This window comes from Schistocerca cancellata, chromosome 7 (genome assembly GCF_023864275.1).
Source record: "Schistocerca cancellata isolate TAMUIC-IGC-003103 chromosome 7, iqSchCanc2.1, whole genome shotgun sequence".
In the NCBI taxonomy this organism is placed as follows: Eukaryota; Metazoa; Arthropoda; class Insecta; order Orthoptera; family Acrididae; genus Schistocerca; species Schistocerca cancellata.
The window spans coordinates 184,626,251-184,649,426 of NC_064632.1; the positions used below are offsets into that span (position 1 = coordinate 184,626,251).

At 40.2% G+C, this 23,176-nt stretch overlaps 1 protein-coding gene across 3 annotated transcripts in view; it reads right to left on the reverse strand.

The window, feature by feature from the left end:
• The window catches only part of LOC126091851 (probable aminopeptidase NPEPL1), a 46,266-nt gene that overhangs the window by 19,244 nt on the left and 3,846 nt on the right, over window positions 1–23,176 (reverse strand). For all 3 annotated transcript variants that reach the window (XM_049907114.1, XM_049907113.1, XM_049907112.1), the window contains exons 4-7: window positions 20,850–21,161; window positions 18,875–19,102; window positions 17,403–17,581; window positions 6,533–6,656 (exon numbers count right to left, since the gene is read on the reverse strand). In XM_049907114.1, the coding sequence (XP_049763071.1) occupies window positions 6,533–6,656; window positions 17,403–17,581; window positions 18,875–19,102; window positions 20,850–21,161 (843 nt within the window). The remainder of the gene's footprint in view (window positions 1–6,532; window positions 6,657–17,402; window positions 17,582–18,874; window positions 19,103–20,849; window positions 21,162–23,176) is intronic.

Genomic DNA, 23,176 nt, shown 5'->3' on the forward strand with positions numbered 1-23,176 from the left:
AGATAGTAATTTAAATTTTTATTCTCATCCCCATTCCCATCTCTTGAGAAATCACACTAAATTACAATTTATCTATTTTCATTTACTTTTAAATCATATTTCTAAAATACAACTACAGCAGAACAAAAGCTATAGTTATATTCCTGAATACCAGTACTGTAAAAAATGAATATACCAGACATCTTCAAAAGATACTAATCTTTTTTATCCAACAATTTAGGTATAAGAATGAAAACAATCAATTATTGACAAAAAAATTTAACTAGATAGGTAAAAAATCTACTCACCAAGCGGCAGCAGAACACACACATAAAAGATGGTTGTAATTGGCAAGCTTTCAGAGCCAGTGGCTCCTTCTTTAGGTAGAAGGGGAAGCAAGAGGGGTGAAGGTAAAGGACTGGAGAGGTCTAGGAAAAGAGGTAGATTTCGGGAAAGTCATCCAGAACCGAGTGTCAGAGATGACTTACCGCATGGGATGAGAAGGAAAGACTGATTGTTGGGAACTGAGTCTTTCCTTCTCATCCCATGTGGTAAGTCTCCCTGACCCACGGTTCTAAGTGACTTTTCCAAAATCTGCCCCTTTTCCTAGACCTCTCCAGTCCTTTTCCTTCACCCCTCTTGCTTCCCCTTCAACCCTTCTGCCTGAAGAAGGAGCCGCTGGCTCCAAAAGCTTGCCAATTACAACCATCTTTTATGTGTGTGTTCTGCCGCCACTTGGTGAGTATGTTTTTTATCTATCCAGTTAAATTAATTTATGTATAAGGCTAGACATCAGACAAACTTTAAAATGAAGTAAATTTGCTGCATGCTAATATCTTGGCATCAGCTGTGTTAGTCACAGATGCACAATCTGTAAGTGACATATGAAAATTTCTGCCAGACTGGCTCTCAAACTCTGATTTCTCACTACCACGAGCGGTCGCCTTAGCCACTTTGGCTATCCTTGACCACCTCTCAGACAGATCCAAAACTTCCACTCGTCATACTGTCTACGTCTTTATACCATAGAATCCTACAGTCATTACCTAATGCTTGTAGCTTTACTCTATATTGCCACACCAGTGCAAACAAGACTATAGGAACTGAGACACATTATATTACTGTCTTGTGCCCACTATGGCATTTTGTATTTATTTTCTTGTCTGTGTGAACAGACATTAATGACGACTGACAGCCAGCTGAAATATATTCACTGAATACGAATATGCTTACATCAACTCTGTAGTTATAGTTGTACTACCTGTTAGTAACATATAAAAATTTATGCTGGACTGGGATTAACCCAGATCTCCTGCTTATTGTGGTCACATAATGATATCATTCACAGTATAGGAAACATACAAGGTTGTTCAATAAGCCCTTAGAAAACCCAAGGAATGACATGTACTACTGAAATAATTTGCTGGTAGTAAGGATTATATGTCGCTAGAGAATAGGTAAAGTTGCAATCGTATCCATGACTTGGTTTCACTGTCCCGTTTCACTGAAGCAACATGGAAAAAAGTTAGTTTCGATCAGTGAATAAACACTTCGGTTTCAAAGGGTTAACACCAAAACAGATCAAATCCGAGGCAGATGAAGTTCACGTCACACCTCACCTGCTTCTGTGTTTACAATTGGATAAATGAGTTTCAATGTGGCCATACATCCACAAAAGATGAACTGTGTTCAGGATGCCCAGTGAAAATGACCATCCCAGAAACGATTGACAAACTCCAAAATATGGTTCTGAGCGATGATGAATCAAAGCGCATGAAATATTAAGGCTGAGGCATATTCCAAGGTATTTTCAATTTTGCATGAATATCTGAGTGTGGAAAAAATCATGGCAAGATGGGTCCTGCATTGGCTCTCAGTAGAGAATAAATGCAACATTGTGATTGATGTTGAGGCTGTTTTTGCACTTTTCCATCGAAATTCTATCGGATTTGTCAGTACGTAACTGTGGTCAAAACATGGGTACACTACTATACTCTGGAGACTAATAATCAATCAAAACAGTGGATTTTTGAAGGCAAATGAGCTCCAAAGAAGGCAAAGATGGTGAAACCTTCTAGCAAGGTGATGGGCACTGCTTTTTGGGATGCTTGTGGAAACATCTATGTCAATTAATTGAAAAAGTGACAAACAGTAACTGGAGAGTGTTATACGCTGTTATTGTACCAGTTGTCCAAATAAATAAAGAAGAAGCCTCATTTGAAAAAGAAAAATCATTTTCTTCCATCACAGCAATGCATGCATGCAGTTTCAATGGCCAAAATAATGGAATTAAAGTTTGAATTACTGCAACGTCCACCGTATTCACTGGATCCGGCCCCAGTAAGTGTTTATTTAATTTCCTAACTTGAAAAAAATGGCACGGCAGTTCACATCAAACAAAGTGGTCGCCGCTTAAGCAGATGCCTGTTTTGCAGATGTTCTGGAATCCTACTTTTTCATGGCTAAAATAAGTTGGAGCAACACTTGGAAAAATGTATGGAGTTGAATGACCATCTAACTTTAAAAAACATCCAGAAAGACAATTTTCTCTTAATACAATCTTCTGTATAAAACAATATCATTTATTTGAAGAGGGGAAATGGGAGGGTATCTCTGGATGCCTCAACAGGGGTAATTATTATGAGAAGAGTTGTTTGCATAGGAATGTCTATATTGCCATTACAAGTACCACCAGCTTATCAAGAGTAGGCAGCTACTTCCAGAGGCCACAATGGAAGCAATTAACTAAATTCCTGTTTCGGAGGGCTCAAATCAGATGCTGGTCGAACGAGAGTTTCTAGGTGTTTCCCAGACAGTCTGTGAGAGCAATGCTAAATTCTGATTTTAAAGCATGTCAGAAATAACCCAGCTGGCTGAATTTTATTTAGCAATTTGCTGATTTCTACCAACTGGAATACTTCAAAATTTTGAAGTTAGTGCCAGGCTAAGATACAAGTTAATTACTCCTTTTCTTTGTTGGAGATCTGACAAGAGATGCAATATTTTAATGAGCATAAATTCAAAATTGAATCCTTATAAAATCCATGGGCAATCATCTCATGTGCAAACTGGGTGCAATTTTACAAAATATGGCGCAGTAACGTTTGTACAATGCATGTTATATCACAAATCGGAAAATATTTAACAGTAAATTGACAGCAGCTCTGAGGGCAGTGTACAGGAGCTGGCATCAGGAAACATTAAAAGTACCCCCACCACACTCTCAGCAGCCATGCCTCCAGAAGTCCTGACTCTTGAGATAAATAGCACAGCCCTTCCATAGGCCAGAAGTTCAGCTCACTCCACGGATGCCAGCACATCACTTATGGATAGATTAATAATGACTCGGTTTCACACCAGGACTCTCATGAGATGAATGCTTGGATTTTCTGTGAATTTTGGTTTGTGGACTGTGTGTGTATCACTGACTTATTTCTGGACCAATCAGCGACTATCAGAGTTTGAACTGTGTGTGTGTGTGTGTGTGTGAATTTTTCCAGTAGAGTTGTAATTCTTGGAATACCAAAACACAATCATGGACACTAGAGGATCCCCCTATTGGAAACAAAATCTGTGCTTCATGATAAAGTATCCTTTTTGGAGGCACTTCTTCTTATATAAATGGCTGGATCCACCAGGGCCCAGTAGAAAGTTTTACTACGCAGCTTCTTGTCATTTGTTTTGAGTCACTCTTACCACTGATGCACTTCAGAGGAGTCAAAGACTTCGGAGTGTGATGCAGTGTGTATCCTCCATACCTCCTTAGTTGCTAAATCCATCACTAATTCCTCCAAATTTCTACCTGTCTGGTATCCATCAGAATACCATCACCTAGCCTAGTTGTTTTAAACAAAGGAGATGAAAAACACCTTGGAATATGCCTGCAGCCTTAATTGGCTCAAATGGCTCTGAGCACTATGGGACTTAACATCTGAAGTCATCAGTCCACTAGAACTTAGAACTACATAAACTTAACTAACCTAAGGACATCACACACATCCATGCCCGAGGCAGGATTCGAACCTGTGACCGTAGAGGTCGTGCGGTTCCAGACTGAAGCGCCTAGAACCACTCAGCCACACCGGCTGAAAACATGCGCTTGATTCATGATGTTATATACCAATTACACTCCAATTACTGTGCACAGCATTCTCTGTGGGCGTGACACATAACCAACTGTCTACTTCCAAGAATGGCCACAGTGAAAATTGACTGTACAACAGCCAAACATGTTATGCATCAAAACTCAAATGATCAGCAGCTGCTTCACTACGTTTGGCATTTGGATACTCCTTTCCATCACAAGCTTTTCTGAGCTATGCAGATGGCAATTCTCTCCCTGCATACTCACAATCACCCAGCCTACACTTCTATTTCTGCTAACCTGTTTCCCACTGCCTCATCTTGCCTTTTCCCTTTTCTCTCTTTTCATTATCCATACCACCCCTCCCCCATTCAGTTCGTGTACGGTCTTGTCCCCACCATTATTCTTCCTGCCCCCCCCCCTCCCCGTCCTGTCCGCACGTGGGCTCTCTCTCTCTCTCTCTCTCTACCCTCCCCTCCTTCCCATCCCTCTCCCCTTCTCTCTGTCTGCCTGTCTGTGTCTGTCTCTAATGTACTCCCTCTGTACCTTTATATCTCTTACATGCTCTACTTCCTCAGAACTCCTATTGTCTTGTTCTGCAACTCCCAAGTCATTTGTCTTTGCTGGTACTTCCTGGTATCCCCTCCTCACCTTGTGCAACCTTCCCTACCCCTTCTGTACATCAATCAGATCAGGCAATTGCTCTCTAATATTCAGTGTCTCTGTGGCTGCAGTAGTGCGGATTTGGGTGCCTGTGCGTACTTTCTGCCAGAAGAAGAGCCAGAGCTCAAAACCTAGTTAATATTGTGTTAGGTAAGGGAGGGATGCATTATGTTTCAGTCTGCTGAAAGTTAATCGTTTCCTTTCTTTATGTTACATATTGTTCCATCCATCCACAAATTTCCATTATTATTATAGTTTTTAAGTTCTTCACATACAGTAACAATATCAGTTTCAAATGGAACAAGAATACCTGAAATGTTGCAGACTCTTTCACACTCAGAATGTTGTTGTTCATTCAAAATGCTGATTGACTAAACACATGATGGACTAAACACATAATTTGAATCCTGCATATGTACAGTCAATTCCACAAACTGATTTAGTGTTTTGTCATCACATTTTTACAGAAAAGAACAAAACAGTTCAAAAAATAAGGATTACTGGCTTTCTTTTTGTGGATGTTTTACTACTGATGGCATTGGCAAAACAGTGACATTTGGGGGTTACCATTCTTCCATTCAAAAGTGTCTCTTAGGACTTCCTGACTGTAGGTGATACTGTAGTCCTCCTCAATGCAGTGATATTGAAAGAAACATGTATGAGGCGTTGAGTAGGTAAAAATGTTTTTATTATGGCCATTTCTAGCAGGAGCAAGTTATGAATGGTGGAATGGTACCTTGTAACCCAAACCTGAAACAACTAAGGAGTTGTCTATATTTGAAAACATACGACAGGATGACAGTTTAGCCCATACTCCGATGTCTTTGTTATAAAGCTCATGAATGGAGCACAACAATAATACAGTTTGTTTCACTTTGTAGGGAATTGTTACAGGTACACTACAGCCAAGCTGTAGCTGCTAAGAATTTTTCATTGAAATTTCAGAAACTATTTATTGCAAAATGTGCAGGCAGCAAATTCAGATAAAATAATGACTCTTAAAAAGTGAATAAACAAAGTAATAAAGTGGTTTCTGAATTTTTCATACAAATATCTCTAAACAGCCACCACTGAAGATATTCTACCGTAAAAATACTTACAAAAATATCAGTCAGATGATTCGATTCCAAATTCATCATTATGATGAACAGGATCCTAAAAAATAGTTTTTATTTAATTAACAGCTTCAGCAATGCAATTCTGAATAGAAGAATGGACAATGTAGCCTGTTAAAAAGTAGTGAAGTTGGAGTCAGCACTTATGAAAAATTATACCCTGTTAATGTAGCGAAAATTTTATTTACTATGATGTACACTAAAAACAACTTTTAAAATTACTACAAAAATTTCAATTAAATTAGTTCACAGTATATAGGACATGACCTTATAGAAGTCCATGATCATTCTTAGCACTTACATACAAACTTTGTCTAGATCACAATGTGTTTATTATTCCTTATGACAACTGTTAATGCACTGGTCACTGTAATATATGGTAGAACTGCCGATGTGACACATTGTATTTATGCTTCAGATTCTATTTTGATCTGATGATGGCAATGACTGAAAATGTATCAGAAGAAATCAAACACATTGTGGTCCACACAAATTCTGTGTGTAAAATCATTCTGATATAGCTATAATAGTGCCAATAGTAACAGATTCCCTCATGACAGCTATTGTGACTTTGCAGTAGGTTTTATCATTAGAGTAAAATAGTATATATAGTCAGCACAATCCAAGAAAATGACCACACTGTCATGATACTGAAACTGAAAGTTGAGGATTTTTTAGTAGTTAACATTACCTGAGCACCTGTGAGTGTAGCCATATCAAGAATAATATTTGCTTTTAGATCCTTATGGGCATAGGAAACACCATCTGAAAGCACCAACCGCCCCTCAGCATCAGTGTTGTTTATTTCCACTGTCCTAAAATATGACATAAAATACATGTACTTTGGCTAAATTCTTAATTAGAACCACAGTATCCAGTATATTTCCAGCTAAAAATGCTACAGAAAGCTATGGACACAACAGCAGTACTCAGTGTAAATACAAAAACAAACACCTCTTATTTAGTTTAACATTACATCACCACTCATGCGCAGTGTAGCATGAGAAACGTGATTACGGACACTGACAGGAAGCTTGTGTAATGAGTACTGACTATTATGGACACAGGTCACCTGTATCATCATAATAGTACACTACTAAATCTCATGCTAACAACTATTTAAAGTTTTCTGGCACCATTCTTTCTCATTAGAAATATGCAGTAATGAACTCTAACTGTAAATATGCATAAAAGGGGAAACAGTCTTCATATGCAAAACATTACATTGGAGAAGCAGAGAAATTTTGTTGCATGATTCACAAAAGAAATTAAAGTTTGTAGTGAATTATATTAAGCTTCTGCAATGAATAAGAATCACTAGCTGATAAAGTAATAAATATTGCTAAAAACTGTGCATTGGAACCCTTTTTATGGCTAGGTAATAACATTTAATGGAATCAACAGCTTGTATAATCTAAAATGAAAATGCATCATATAGGAGCAAATATGCCAAACAGGATGCATGCAGCACTGAGGATAAGGTGGGGGGGGGGGGGGGGGGGGGGGAGAGCTATTAGTGGTTACTTTTGGTTGTTCAAGTTGGAGATATAAGCTATCGGGATATGCAAGAGCAGGATACAGTTCAGAAAGTAAATTTGTTAACGTATCATTATCACACTAGGTCTACAGTTCAGCACTGTAAAAAGTTGCTCGCAACTTAAAAAAAAAATAAAAAAAAAATAAAAAAAAATAAAATAAAAACCTGGAAATGGTGTTCATTTCCTCCTTGAAGAGAAATACATTAATGGATTGGTGTTGAAACAGCAGGTACTTGTAATGTATCTTAGAATTAAAACAACTCAGCCGCTGCAAATACTCCCTAAGGAGATCAGACAGACAATTTTTTTAATTATTTTTCTATTTAATCCTACGTTCAACAGACTGTTGCTTGCCACCTATAAAACCAGCCATGTCATATACCACCAGCCTTAGTGCAATTGTTGCACAGCTTTTTGTACTGGTATGAGTACATAGGACAAATGGCCCAATGGCTGTGGACAAAAGAAAAGTGGACCACCCTGCGGCACAACATGCAGCTGAATGTAACATGCTTGATTTCACGGATTGCTTCACAACCAGGGCCATATGGATCCTCCCCTCCACCACCAGCTTTTCTGAACTGCACAGATGAGAGTTAACCTTACAACATGGTCTCCGTTCCCGAAATCAACTCTGTCTCAATCTGCGGTTATGTACTCTCTCCCCACACCCTCATCCAATCGTTTCCGCCCTCTCTGTCCTATACCTCTTCCCAATTTATGTCTCCTCACTCTCCCTCTGTGCTGCTCTCTTCCAACACATCCATCAGTCTTTCCCCTTCTCTTGTCCTCTCCTTTTCCACTCTCTGTATCTCATTCCCTCCCTCACAGCTTCCTGAAGCTGTACCTGGTAGCCTTGTCTTGCTACCATCTAGTTTCTTCAGGCTCCACCAGGCAATGCTGACCTCTCCACACCCCCGGATCCAAGTCAAGCTTTGCTATCCCTTACCCTTCCCTGCTCCACTCTGGATCGTTGCTCCCATTCAATGTGACAGCTGGAGACAGAGGGTTTTTTGTGTGTGTGTGTGTGTGTGTGTGTGTGTGTGTGTGTGTGTGTGCGCACGTGCATGTGCTGTTGATATTCCAACCTTTACTTTCCATTGTTAATTTTTCACTGCTGACAGAAAACAACTCAATGCAATTTGATTTTCTGTTAGATGTTCACAGGGGAAACATAATATGCTGCTATTGAGAAAGCCAAATGCCTTAATTAAATCAAGTAACCAGAAACTGCTTACAATTTCTGAAGCCTTCTCACTGCCTCCCAGAAACCCACACACTTGATTATGCAAATTACATATGAGTACTGCTTATACAATGATTCATCAAATGCCTCTGGCAATGTAGATAATAGGAGTTGCTGGATATGTACTTTTACAAGAGAAACTGTTTTAGAAAGTTAATAATCTCCCCGACCCTCCCACCCATAGTATAACCTTCAAATCTTGTTTACAAATAGAACTTACCACACTAAGATATATGTTAAAGATTTTGCCATAATCACAAAATCTGCAGAGCATCACATAATAATGGGCTAACTCATACCTCCATAGAGCCTGCCTATTTAATAAAGGTATGCTTATTGCCAGAGAAAACTTTCAGCAACAGAGATAGCTGTGACCTATTTTCACTGTAAATAAGGATTTTCCCTCTTATTAGATAAGACAGTGATTTGGTTTACAGTTACCTGGCACTTTTACACCAAAATATTACTTAGAAAATGTCCCTTCCCAGCCACTTTCATATGTTAGGCATACATACTGAGACAGAGGTCATGGAGAGATTTAAATGATCTCACTGCAGTACTTCAGCATCAGCAATTTCCACAGTACTCTGGTAACATCTTTTATGAAACATTTTATATGATATAAACTGTGGTCTGAAATGCAAAACTGTTACTTCAAGATGACATTTTGTTCTGACCATCGCTTCTGTATTCCTGTAAAGGACGTTTGCAGCCATCCTGTTACACCAACTGGATCTCCTTCATAACCTTCTCACCTACTAGTTTTCAATCTGGTGTTAAACCACTCTTACGATAATTTTGGTAGCATTGTATTATTATCCCCTGAGCTCGCTCACAGTTTTTAACAAGCAACAAAATTTTCTATTTCGTTATCTGTGACTGATTCACTATTTTTCCCACTCTATAAGCTGTGTGAAGTTCATTTTCATCACACCTTGACCATGTGTATACATGACATCAAATCACATTCACTTTCTGAATGCCTTTTTAACATTTTCCAATATTCTTTAGCTTCTCAGACTGTTAATTTCCTCTCTGACATCCACTATCATATTTCTTTAAGCTCTCCCCACATTCTCTTACAAACCAAATTTTACAAGATCTGCAGATCCAACAGGTGAACTGACAGCTAATATTACTGTCAACATAAATTTAGACCACACAACTGGCAAGCGCCAAGTATTTTTGGAAAGCCTGTCACCATCTCTAATTTTCTTAAGTGGGACTGGACCACCAGCCTTTGGGGTCAATAAAGTATCCAGGCCCATGACCCCACCCAAAATGTTCCAAGACATGCCCAGCAACAGACTGTTGGATGCTACCAACAGAAAGAGATTAAGTGCAGCCATTCATTCTAAAAAATAGGTCTGTAGTGATCATGCCAACATACAATACAGTGCAAATTGTAATTGAGCTGCTGTAATCCAGAAATTGTTTGTGTGTATGGTAACTGCCCAACATCTGTTCTATATGGTACAGAGTTGTCTTTCCTTGTAAAATTGCTTATATTCTACACAAAATTTTCCTCCATTTTCCTCAGTTTCATAAACTGAACCTTAATTTGTCTGTAAAAAGCATTTTCTAATAAAAATGCCTAGTGGATAATTGGTTGGTTAGACTGGAGAAGGGACCAAACTATGAGGTCATCAGCCCCTCAACCAGGGAATAACTAAAACCGATAAAACCTCACACTATAAGAGGGAACTGCAATGGCCACAAAAATTACAAACTACAAAAACAGAGAAGGAAGGAAGAAGGCGGAAAAGAGAGGAGGAACAGAAAGTGATTAATGACAGGAGCATGAAGGAAAAAGCACAGGTAGCCAAGACAGACACTCAAGATAAAACAGACCCCATAAGGAAAGGAGTGGGAAGGCAGAGGGCAGCGGTGAACCACCAAGCCCAGTCGAAGCCAGTCAAGTTGGGGCGTAGGGGGGAGCAAGACGGCCTGCCAACCCCTCCACCCAGTGATAATATTGCAGGTCCTACCATTAAATAAAGCGATAAAAACCCCCATCATGAAGAAATCGTAAAACTAGATCAGCTGCTGAGGCACTGTCAGTTAACGCAAGGGGTAGCGGGTCAGGAAAGCTAAAAGTCCATTGCAGGGCGGCTAAGTTGGGACAGTCCAGTAAGAGATGAGCTACAGTCAACATTGATCCATGACAGAGAGGGGGTTCCTCATGACGGAGGAGATAAGTGAGTCAGCTGACTCACCAGGCTTTCAAGGAGCTTGCAGAGGGTGTTGGTAAGGCTAATTGGATGGTAGCTATCCAACTGAAGAGGTGGCTTCCCAGGCTTCAACACCGGAATAACAATGCTTTCTTGCTACTGGGTAGGAAATACCCCTTCACTCCACAGACAGTTGGAAAGGGTCAGTATACGACGGTGACCAGCCACCGATAAGTGTTGGAGAATTTGATTATGTATCCAATCTGGCCAGGAGTCGTGTTGGGACACAGGGCAAGGGCACTGGCGAATTCCCACTCGCTAAATGGGGCATTGTACGGCTCCAAGCAGTGAGAAATGAAAGACAAAGGCAGGCATTCCAAGCACTCTTTCAGGAGGAGGAACTTGGGCGGATACCGAGTCGATGCAGAGGCTTGGGCAAAGTGTTGAGAGAAATGCTCTGCGACAAAGTCTGGATGGGTAAGGACAACACTATGCACAGAAATTCCTGCAACACCAGTGGGAGGATGATGGCCAAAAATTTGCCCGAGTTTCACCCAGACTTGTGAAGAGGGGGTGTGCGATCCTACGGCAGCCACATATCATTCCCAGCAAATCCGTTTCCGAAATCTGATTAGATAATGGGTGCGGGTGTGGAATCGTTTAAAGACCAGAAGGAGACCAGTAGGAGTGTTGAAGAGCATGACAGCGGTCTTTTATGGCCACAGCAATTTCTGGAGTCCACCAAGGGACCATCTTCCGACGGGGGGCAACCCAAGGAAGAAGGGATGGCTGAAACAGCTGCGGAAAGGACAGCGGCAGTCAAAGTCTGTGTAGACTCATCAATACCGCTGTGTGGTAGTAGAGGGGAGATGGTAGCAGAGAACGCACCCCAATCAGCTTTATAGAAGACCCACCTGGGAGGGTGATGGAGCGAGATACACTGAAGGAAGGCAAAAAAAATCGGGTAATGATCACTGTCACGTAAGTCGTTGTGGACACCCGACTGAATGGAGGGAAGAAGGCCGGGACTGCAGATGAGAGGTCAAGGGCAGAGAAAGTGTCATGTACCACATTAAAGTGTGTGGGAGTGCCGGTGTTTAGTAGACAGAGGTCAAGCCCTGCCAGAACAGCTTCAACTGTCCTACCCAGGGCAGTAGTTGTGTGACTACCCCAAAGAGGGTTGTGGGCATTTAAGACCCCTAGAAGCAGGAAGGGAGAAGGGAGATGTTGAAGAAAGGTGGTTAGGGCAAGGTATGTGGGTGGCCTGTCAGACGGGAGGTAGAGATTATAGATTGTGATTGGAGTGGCCAGATGGACCCAGAGTGGCATGGAGGGGAACCCATTTACTAACAATGTCCTTGTGGACCAAGATGTAAACACCACCAGAAGCCTGCAAGGGGCCAATACAGCTCCAACAGAAAGCGTGGAACCCACGAAGGGTGGGTGAGTAAGAATTGACAAAATGAGTCTCCTGGAGAGTAATGCAAGCAGTAGAGTAGGAGGAAAAAAGGGGCCGCAACTCCAGGAGGTGATGCAAATAACCATTACAATTCCACTGGAGGATTCTCAAGCTGGAGTCCAAATGGGAAGGGAACGGATCGGAGCCGGTCACACCGCAGAGTCACCATCCGTCACCGAGAAGGATGGGGTAATGTCCATATAGGTGGGGTGAGACTCTGTTGGTTCATTGGCTGGAGGAGGGGAAGGCGGCACCTCAGTGGGTACCAGAGGGGCCTTGCCCTAAAATGCCTAGTGGAAAACAGAAAAGTAATACCTCTAAAGATTTGATGTAGAAATGTAAAATATGCATAGGCTCTGATCGAGGGCAGTAACAGCAAGGATTTAAAGCAATAGGCTGTGGATGGTATAGTTCTGAGCTCTTAACTATGTAATACTTTCTGAAGGAATTGTCTTATTTTGAGCACCTTAGTGCAATGGTGGATATGCCAAATTCATTTCAGTGAACCCAATTCATGTAGTTAACTGAATTTCGGCAAGGTTATATTGTGGAACTGCCAAAGACCAGGTGGCCCATCAAAGAAATGTTGTGTGTAGCTCTCAGTGGTGTATTAATATCAGTGCTGGTAATTCAAGGATCCTCGCAGATTTGATTCTGAACAGCAGCAGCATACAGAGCACACCTTGGTTGCAGTATCAGATGAACAGCCATAGTTGGAATGTACATTTACTGCAGTGCTAATGTTGCCTCAATAGTATCAGCTAGGAGCATCAGAAATTGTTGACTGAAAGCAGGGCAATGAGAATGTGGATCATTAACATGCTTCCTCTCAACCCCACGCATCCCACATCACGATGTGTAGCAGAAGAGAGGAATGAAAGGTTAAAAAGTACAAAGTTGTACTTAATGAAGAGACCTGGCTCTCTTTGGTGTCGGTGACTGGCATTTGTAGGCATGGTGCCAAGCTAATAGAGCAGAAACTAGTACACTGTATCAAGAAGTCATGTATGGGGACAGCTCTTGGGCATCACGGTATGGGGAGCAGTGACTGTCCACTTCTGGTGTTTGCTGAGGGAACACAATAGCACAGAATCATCCACCCCCTTCTGTTGTTGCTACTAAATCTGGGAAATGCACTCTTTCTCAGTATCAGTTTTCAGATTTGCCTTATTACTTCACACACTCTCAAAGATTTTCAGCAGCACCATTTATCATATGTAACAACAATGAACTGGAAATTTGTCCAACAATGTGTAATACTGGCAACACCCCATGACAAACTGTGACAAAACACATGGAAGCAAAACAAAATAATACAACCTACAATTATTCATTAATTCATCATGTGCTGCAGATAAGATAAAGAATGAGAATATTCAGGTAAGTGGAATGCGTCAAGGTACACATAGCAAAAGACAAGCAAATCATAGTACTATAGTATTGTATAGCTAGTGCCTATGATTCTACTAGCCTTCAGACAGCTGTATAGCAGAAGTGATCTGCATTCCTCGCTTACTCGCTATAAGGACTTCGGCAATCACAAGGAAACAATCCAATGTAAATCTAAAGCTGCGGGATTGAAAGTCTCTTCACATTTGCAGCCAGATACTAAAGTAAATTAGATTCAATACTTTGAATGATTAATGGAAAATCTCATATAAAGATGTGAAACAAATACTAACAAAGAGATAGAGGGGCTGGCCAGTACTTACCTCAGCTCAGTACAGCCGATAGATACACAAAAAACGGAACCGAAAATTTACATTCCTAGCTTTCGGAACAAATGTTCCTTCATCAGGGAGGAGAGAGGGGAAAGAAAGGGAAGAAGGGAAAGTAGATTCAGTTCACAACCCAGGTTATGAAGCAACAGGGAAAGGAAAACAGGGAGGGTAGCAAGGATGGAGGCATGGTTGTCAGAGGGAAGCCAACTGTTGCTTCATAAGCTGGGTCTTGAGTAACTGAATCTACTTTTCCTTCTTCCCTTTCTTTCCCCTCTCTCCTCCATGATGAAGGAACATTTGTTCCGAAAGCTAGGAAGGTAAATTTTCGGTTCTGTTTTTTGTGTATCTATCGGCTGCACTGAGCTGAGGTACATACTGGCCAGCCCCTCTATCTCTTTGTTAGTATTAGATTCAATACTTTGGTAATCCTGCTGTTTGCTATCTTCAGGACTGTTTTCCTCCACATCTCCAGCAGTAGCCCCAAATCCTGGGGGTGCAAGTCTCTCATGCAGGTGTCGCTACCAGCACTGGCACTATCTCGCTGCAGGCAGTCACGTGCCTCCAAGCGCTGGTCGTTGTATACTTCTGTGACCTAGCTATGAAGGCTGCGGCTCAGCCGATCTATGGCAGTTGTTCACTGGAGCAGCACTGTGGCCAGGCGCCAAACATCTGCAGTTTTTCAGTATGGACCTCTCCTCACCAAGCACAGCCGCAACTCAGTAGGAATGACACCGTGGCCACCTTGCCACAGTTCCTCAAGCATGGAGTTCCTATTGAGGAGTGCACCAAACTCGCCTGACTGACATCTGTCTGCATCAAAAGTCCAAAGAGCACCTCGCCTGCTGCTTCCAAGCTGTTGACCCTCACCAAGTGCTGCCTCCAGACCACATCGCGAGACATCACCATCAACTTCGATGTCAAGCTCCCAACCTTACACAACAACTACAACCAGATCAAGGACATTTTACTAAAGTAACAGACAATAGGCTGGCACCAAGCCACACATCCAAGATGCTTTGTTTTGTTATTCATAGCGAAACAAGAAATTATTGTTTTCTTTATTCACAGGTCAAATAAACTTCTACTGTTTCACTTAACAGGTTTCCCGTACCTTGTAGCATGCACTTTCATCACACGGATACTTAGTAACTTTGTCTGATCAGTATATTAACAGAAGAATTATCGCTATCCTGCTTGATAACATTCACTCTTACATCTGCTGTTTCCCCAATTATATTAAAGAGCTGCAGGTTATCTCATATCTTAATATTTACGTTATTACACTAGTGTTTTTCACGGTGAATAGTTACCTACATCTGTAAATACCGAGTCCTGTTTACAGTACCTTACTATTTGTCATGCTGCATTACAGTGAACACTGGTATTTGCCCTGTACTAACAGAAATTTTCAATCTTTGAGTCTCAATATTCAGATAATTTATAGAAAAAGTGTTAATGATATATATTATTAATATTCATCTGAACTTGTAAGGATTCTAAGTGTATTGCTTTGTGTGAGATGGGAGACCGTCATGCACACAACTATGCTCTGAACCCTACAAAAGAAGGCAAAGTCAAAGTGCAAATAATTTTTGTCTTCCATTGTGATTACACAACCCACTTTCGGGTGAAGCTGATTTTTACCAGCACGATGTATTAAAGAATAGATGTAGCGGGAAGGAACTATAAAAATTCATAAATCCTTAAATCGAGTTCTGCAAAATGTTTGGTTAAGTACTTTACACAATATCCTTACTGCTAGTGCCAGGTGAATAAATAGTTTATTTACATTAAGTGCCCTCTCCCTGAAGCTAATCCTGCAAGACAATAAGGAGTGAAAATATGTAAATAAAGCTAACACAGTCTCCTTGTCCTTAGCTCAATGTAATGAGAGATCCAAGGGTGTTCTGTTTATTGTAACTGTTTCACTTCCATATATGGCTAAACCCTATACAAAGCCTCTGATCACATAATTATACAAAATACTTCATACACGGCTACAGCCCATACAAATACTTTCAGAAAAGACTTCCCAATGCTTAAATCTGTATCCAATGTTAACAAATTTCTCTTCTTCAGAAATACTTTTCTTGCTGCTGCCAGTCTACACTTCATATATCCACTCAACTTCAGCCATCATTGTTATTTTGCTGCCCAAAAAGCTAAACTCATCTACTGCTGTCAGTGCCTCATTTCTTAATCTAATTCCTTGAGCACACCTAATTCAATTTGATTACATTCCATTACCTTTGTTTTGCTTTTGGTGATGTTAGTCTTTATCCTGCTTTCAAGGCACTATTCATTCTATCCAGCTGTTCTTCGAAGTCCTTTGCTGTCTCTGACAGAATTACAATCTCACTGCCTAACTTCAAAGATGTTATGTCTTCTCTCTCAACTATAATTCCTACTCCAAACCTTTCTTTGTCATGGCTGGCTCTCCCCTGGTTATCAGTAGTTTCGACAGAATGTCTTAGCTCCTGGGGTCTGGTTTCGGCTTAGGTGTTTCAGTGCTCTGGCAAATTATTCTTGCAGTATCATATCTCCCATCTCCTCTTCCATTTCCATAATATTGTCTTCAAGTATATTTCCCTTCAGTAGGTCATCTATATACTCCATCACTTAGCTTCCCACTCTTTGCTTAGGACTGGTTTTTCATCGAAGCTCTTGATATTTATACTGCAGCTTCTCTTTTCTCCAAAGGCCTCTTTAATTTTCCTGTGGGCAGTAACTATCTTCTGCCTAGTGATATACACCTCTAAATCCTTCAAAATCCCCTAGGTTACATAATTCATTCCAAGATTAGTTTCATGCCCATGACAGTCTGTCAGAAAGACAATCTGCTTTCTATTATGAAGGTCAGGCTCCGTCTATGCAAGTGGGATTTTATTAATGCCATAACATTTTAGTATACCGAGTAGAATTTTGTAACAAGCCTATAATTGTGTTTAAGCTCAATTGCAGGGTTGCACTGTAACTAGAGAAAGTTATACAAGATACTGATTTGTTGCTCAATATTATCTATCAACTACATGTGCAATGCCAATACTGTGAGCACTGTTAATAACATTTAATTCACTGTGGATCTTTGCTTCAGAGAACTGATTTTTAATTTTCCTCATTTTTTCTTTTAAATTTTTGTGCTGAAAAGTTAAGTTTTTATTATTTTATTTTTTTGTCTATATTTGCAGGGTAGTAGCATACTATAGTGAAAGAAGAATATTTCAAATATATAACAAGGAAGCATTGAGTGATTTTCTGTATCCCTAACTTATTTACATTCGAATGTATATTCTCAAGAGTACAGATATACTAAAATGGCCTATTTTTCCACTAAACGCTGAAATGCAAATACATAATAATAACTTCTTTCTGAGGAAATACAAATAGAAAATTTTAAGTTGTTTTACATGGAGAAATGATGCTCACCTGCCAGAATAAAGAGTGTGGACATCATCTGGACGTGTTGCATCAGGACCCACAGCATTTTCTGCTAGACAGAAAACAGCATGTAAATTCTGTGCAAAGCCCCTCTCAACTGCTGCCATGAACGCACCAAGTATGGCAGCTGCTCCACCACAGTCACGCTTCATGCCTGGCATAGTAGTCTGGAATCAAAGAATTAACATATTCATACAAATATTGTACATTCAGCTCCTCGTGAATGTGAAATCAGTGTCACTAAAGCTAATGTTATTATAGATAGTACTTCATCTACACTAAATATATTTCAGTCCCATTACACTTAGCAAAGCAGAAATTATTATCTATCTTTATCTTTGCATCATATTTTGACAGTCATGAAGATATAAGGCCAGTTACTCAGAAATGTAGAGCTGACAGTTACTGACTATATGGGCTGATGTTTGGTTAGCATTTACTGCCAATTGTGTAAGCGAAACCTCTTCCATACACCATTAGTTAACCAACTTCTAATTTCTATGAGTGTCAGGAAAGATAAAATATTTCTGAAATTTAAATAAAACACATTTAATCTTAATTCATGGTTTTACACTGGCTTATGTGCTCTTTTGCGTTGGGATTCCCTATCTCCCCCCACCGATAAGCTATGATGCAATGAAGAATACTAGTGTACTCTCCCAGAAACCTCTAGCCACATGATGAAGTATTTTTTATCTTCAATACCTGCATCTATCTATAAAAAATGGTCAGTATACTACGTTGAGACAGTAAAATGATCTTATTAAGTGTGCCTTTTCATTTTCACCATTCATCTACAGTTACGCAGTTGCCTGCCAGTTTCTTCCTTTTGCAAAATGATGAATACCCATCACAACTAAAGTTTACATGCTGGAATATTGTAACATTGCTCAACAATCGATTATGCTGAATTTATTCTGTTATGGATGGAACTTAGATTGGGACAATGAGAGAGAATTATTGAAAAAATGTGTCTGCCTCTAAAAAGAAATCCTTGACAGATATGCTAATGGTGTCTTCTTTATAAAATGGATGGTGAGCTTTTCCACTCCCCCCCCCCCCCCCCTCCTCCTCCTCTCCATTGCTAGACAGCAGGAGGTTCTCTACTTGCATTTTGATAATATCCATACCAAACACATAATTGGATGTGATAGAAGTTTCAAACAAGAATTCTATATACAGACTGAAATGAGACCTCCTGTCCATATCAAACACTACACAGACTTCTGGATGAATTTTCAGTATTAAAGCCATCCCTCGAAAATTCACCCTTGCTAGTTACTTCATCTCAAATGTGCCCACTTTTAAAGCATAAAAAAAAAGAAGAAACAAATTTTACACCAAAAAGACGTAATTTAGAAATAATGTGATGTGCCTGTCTCCTCAACTTTTTCTAGTCGGTGTTCTGTTACTGAGTTCTTCTCACCTTACCCTTTTGACGTCAGTTCTGGATCACTCACTTTTCCCTTGATGCTGAGTCCACCGGTGTCATAAACGATGCCCTTGCCTACCCAGGCAACTGTCTCAGTCGCACCCTGCGGTTCATGGGACAGCACAGCAAGAGCTGGCCCAACAGCTGCTGCCTTTCCAACTCCGTAGATTCCACCAAAACCACGGGCCTCCAGCTCTTTGCCTCGAATGACAGTTAGTCGCACTCCTGGGTATGCAGCAGCTACAGCTCCCACTTCCTGAACAAAAGCAATTTGCAAAAATTTCTATACACATGCTGTTGGTAGATTTTCACAGAACATGGTGTCTGTATGTGCAGAGTACACATTAGAAAGATATAGCTTGAGCAGAAAGTCTTGCCCTGAGACAGCTTACATGAAATATTCATACAATGGTCTTTTGTTTATCATTAAATAAGATTACCATTTGCTTACACAGATAAATGGTCTGTAACATTTTTACATGAGTGTGAGTTTTTTCTTTCACTTTATTATGTTTACATCAAAATGTGATCATATTTGACCACTACGAGAAAGTCAAGGATTTCTGTATGTACAAGGGTGGTGAAGCATTGTGCAAAACAGCAGCTGGTATCACAGGAATGAATGTAGTAGAGAAATTAGGGGATTACTTTCTTGAATATACAGCAGGTTTTGCAACATTTTCTACATCTTGTATGCTAGTGTGCCTTCCGAGTACAGGGAATTCTGCTGACAGCTATGTCTCCACTGTGGTTTGAGTTTCAATTCTGAGACCAAGAAGAGATAACTGAGTGCTGTAATCACATACAGACATGTATGTGAGAGCTGTGATAGTTTGCTAATTAATTACAAATTCTTACAGAAAGGCAATTCACCAAACAGTCAGGTAAAAATAGGTAGACTCATATGTCAACGTGTGTAGGTTAGGGTGATTAATTTTCAGTGAACTGTGACAGAACAAATTTGTGTTTAACAATCCAGATATCATGGAAGTGGCTACAGATACAAGTTTAAAAATTATGGCAACACAAAGTAACAATCTAGCCTATTTAATTGAAACTTTAAACAATATGAGCAATGCCAAACTTTAATATGAATGGAGAAAGTATTACTTTTTGATTAAGTGAACACTGAAACAGACAAGTTAGGAAGTGCACTGCTCACTTTGATTAATAAAGCACCAGAGGCTTTCTTTCCTGAACCATTTTATTCAAATAATTCTTACTTACTCAGAGTAGAAGTTTAAAATTATAAAATATTAGGCATGTTTGCTTTAGGCAATATGATCAGGTAAATTATACTATGTTTAAAAGGTGTTAACCATTTTTGTAATGCACCCAACCACCTACAAATAACAGACAAACTCCAAAAATACGGTAAAGGGAAGTAACACAATGCAATTCTTTATGTTTTCTGTCGTTCCCCTATTTCTTCTATGTAAGTGACGCTGCCGCCTCCACCACCACTACCTACTTGGAGACGTGGTCCACCTATGCAACTAAACGAAAGGCTAAATTGAACAAGGCCTTCTATATATCATTCTCAAAAGAACTGTGATGACAAGATTAGCCCATGAATATTGGTATTTTAAGCAGCAAATCTTCCTGTACTCCAAATGCATACGGAATAGAAACACTAACACACAGTTCTGTGGGTCATACAATCTGCCATGCACTTCATAGTTTTTGTACAGTATGGAAGTACATGTAATCACAAAAAATGCAATATACACTTTCAAAGATCAATACAGAGTGTGTGTGTGTGTGTGTGTGTGTGTGTGTGTGTGTGTGTGTGTGTTTACTAGTATAGGAGATACGAACAATCAATTCTCTCTTCATCTGTTGTTTTAAGGATGTACGTCTCTTCAACAGAAATGGCATTAGAGAACAAGCTTTAAGAATATATGCCTCTTAAACAGAAGTGACACTAGAGAAAAAACAAACAGAACTAACTACAACATTCTACATGTAAATGTAAGGCATTAAACCTTACATATGTTTCATACCTTGAGGAAGTGATCCACATTCATTACATTGCAAGGCATATCAACAATTTTGGCTGCAAGTCGAACACCAGATGCTGCACTTTCAAGGCAACGCAAATCTTCTTGGCTTAAATGCAGATCTTCAGACTCACTTTCATCTTCAGCACCATTCGCCCCATCAGCAATAGACTCAGGAACCAAGAGGAATTCAACGTTTACTACAGTTGGTGTTTTACAGTCCTGTGATGAACCTGGCGACTTTGCAGAATATAGTGGATAGGCACGCGCCACTGCACACGCTGATGCAAATACATCCTTCCGCTCACATACGATCTGCATACATAAATGACATAGTAGACATTTAAAATTCTTATCTAGAAGGTCTGGATACAATAATGTAATCAATGTTAGATACAGCATGCAAAACAATAACACACTAATGTACTTCTGCATTTGACATTTAATTTCAATGCAGAATAGTTAGAGGTGTCCATAATACTCTTTGTGAGGATCTCTCTCTCTCTCTCTCTCTCTCTCTCTCTCTCTCTCTCTCTCACACACACACTCACACACACACACACACACACACACACACACACACACATACACTCACACACTCAACTACACCGTGCCATCTCCTGCTTGGATGCAGGGTGAGGTGTGGTGTGAGGTGGAGGGGATGATGGAAGAGATAAGGTGGGGAGTAAGAAGGACAGTTGGGAGTTTGGAGGCAGGCAGTAGGTGCATAGGATGGGAATGCGACAAAGAGCGTAAAATATAGGAATGCAACACGCCGGTGGTGAGGTCTTGTGGCACGCAATGATGATGAGTGAATTTGAGGGGCTATAGAGAAGAAGGAGACACCATGGGGATGTGGATGAGCATGCAGCATGAGCAGAATTAGGGTTCTGGGGCACAGTGTAAGTGGGTGAAGGTGAGAGGCAGGAGGCTAGCAGGCACTGTGCCAGGAGCATTATGAGAACAAAGAATATGTTGCAAGGATCACCCCCATCTATGTATCTGAGAGGTGGTGGGGGTGGTGGGGATCCAGATGGCATGGTCTGTGAAGCAGCCACTGGAATAGAGCATGTTGTGCTCAGTGATGTATTCTGCCACTGAGCATTCAGCTCTTTTCTTGGTCACAGTTTGGTTGGTTGCCACTCATTCAAGTACACAGTTGAATGGTGGTCATATCCACATAAAATGCTGTGCAGAAACTGCACCACACCTGTATACAACATGACTGCATTCTCAGGTGGCCCTGCCCTGATGGGATAGGAGAAGCCTATGACGGAACTGAAGGTGTGCTGGATGGGTGTATCAGACAGGTCTTCCAAAGGATATGACCCATACAGTAAGTGTTTGGATGTTTGACACGAGGGCCCTAATATCATTCAACCTGCACCCAAGCCATCTTCCCCACAGTTTCCTCTTTCTCTATTGTCTTACTTCCTCCCAGTTCACTCATTGGCTAAAATACACTTATGTCAGGTCTTGAATGTTGCTTGTTGGTACTGGTAATACACTGACATTGGTCAAAGCCAATGATAATCACTGAGTATAATGGCTTCTTTCAGCAAAAGATACAAATTGATTACATTTGTTTCAGATATTGAAAGTGCTAGAATAATGTTAATGACCTGGTTATATTAATATTAAGGTTGATTACTGTCTAAAATCTAGTTATGTACCCACAGTCACTAAGTGCATTGCCACTTAATTTATTTATTATGTAAAAGAGGCAAATTGGGAAGTAAAGTACTATCATAATGTGGGAGTTGTTTGTCAGGGACAGTTAGACAGTAAAAACCTTCAGCATGCAAATCCTATGGACACAAACAGTGCATACTGATGAGTAGTCAAGCCGGGTCAACAGAAGCGTCTGATTCCACTTGTCTGCTTTGACCCATGGTGTAAGGATGTTATGGTATGCGACGTCATTAAGGCGCAGAGTTTATGACTTGGCTGTGTTTGTAGATGTTGTCTTGTTGCGTTTGATGGTGCCGCGTGTGTGTGTGTGTGTTATGGTTTTGTTTTTCGTAGTTGTAGGTGTTGGTTTTTTTCTATTAATAGCTATGGTTGACCTATATAGGTCAAGGGAAACGAGCAATTCTCATTTTTGTAGTTTTATGTGTAGGTATTGGTGTTTTGGTATCATCAGCTGTGGTCAAGGGAAATGTCTGATTCCAATTTCCATAGTGTTTGCTGTAGGCATTGGTGTTTTGGCATCATCAGCTGCAGTTGCCTATACAGGTCAAGGGAAGTGTCGTTCATCATTTTGTGTGTTTTGGGAGTGTGGAGTGTTTTTTTTTTTTTTTTTTTTTTTTTTTTTTTTTTTTTTTTTTTTT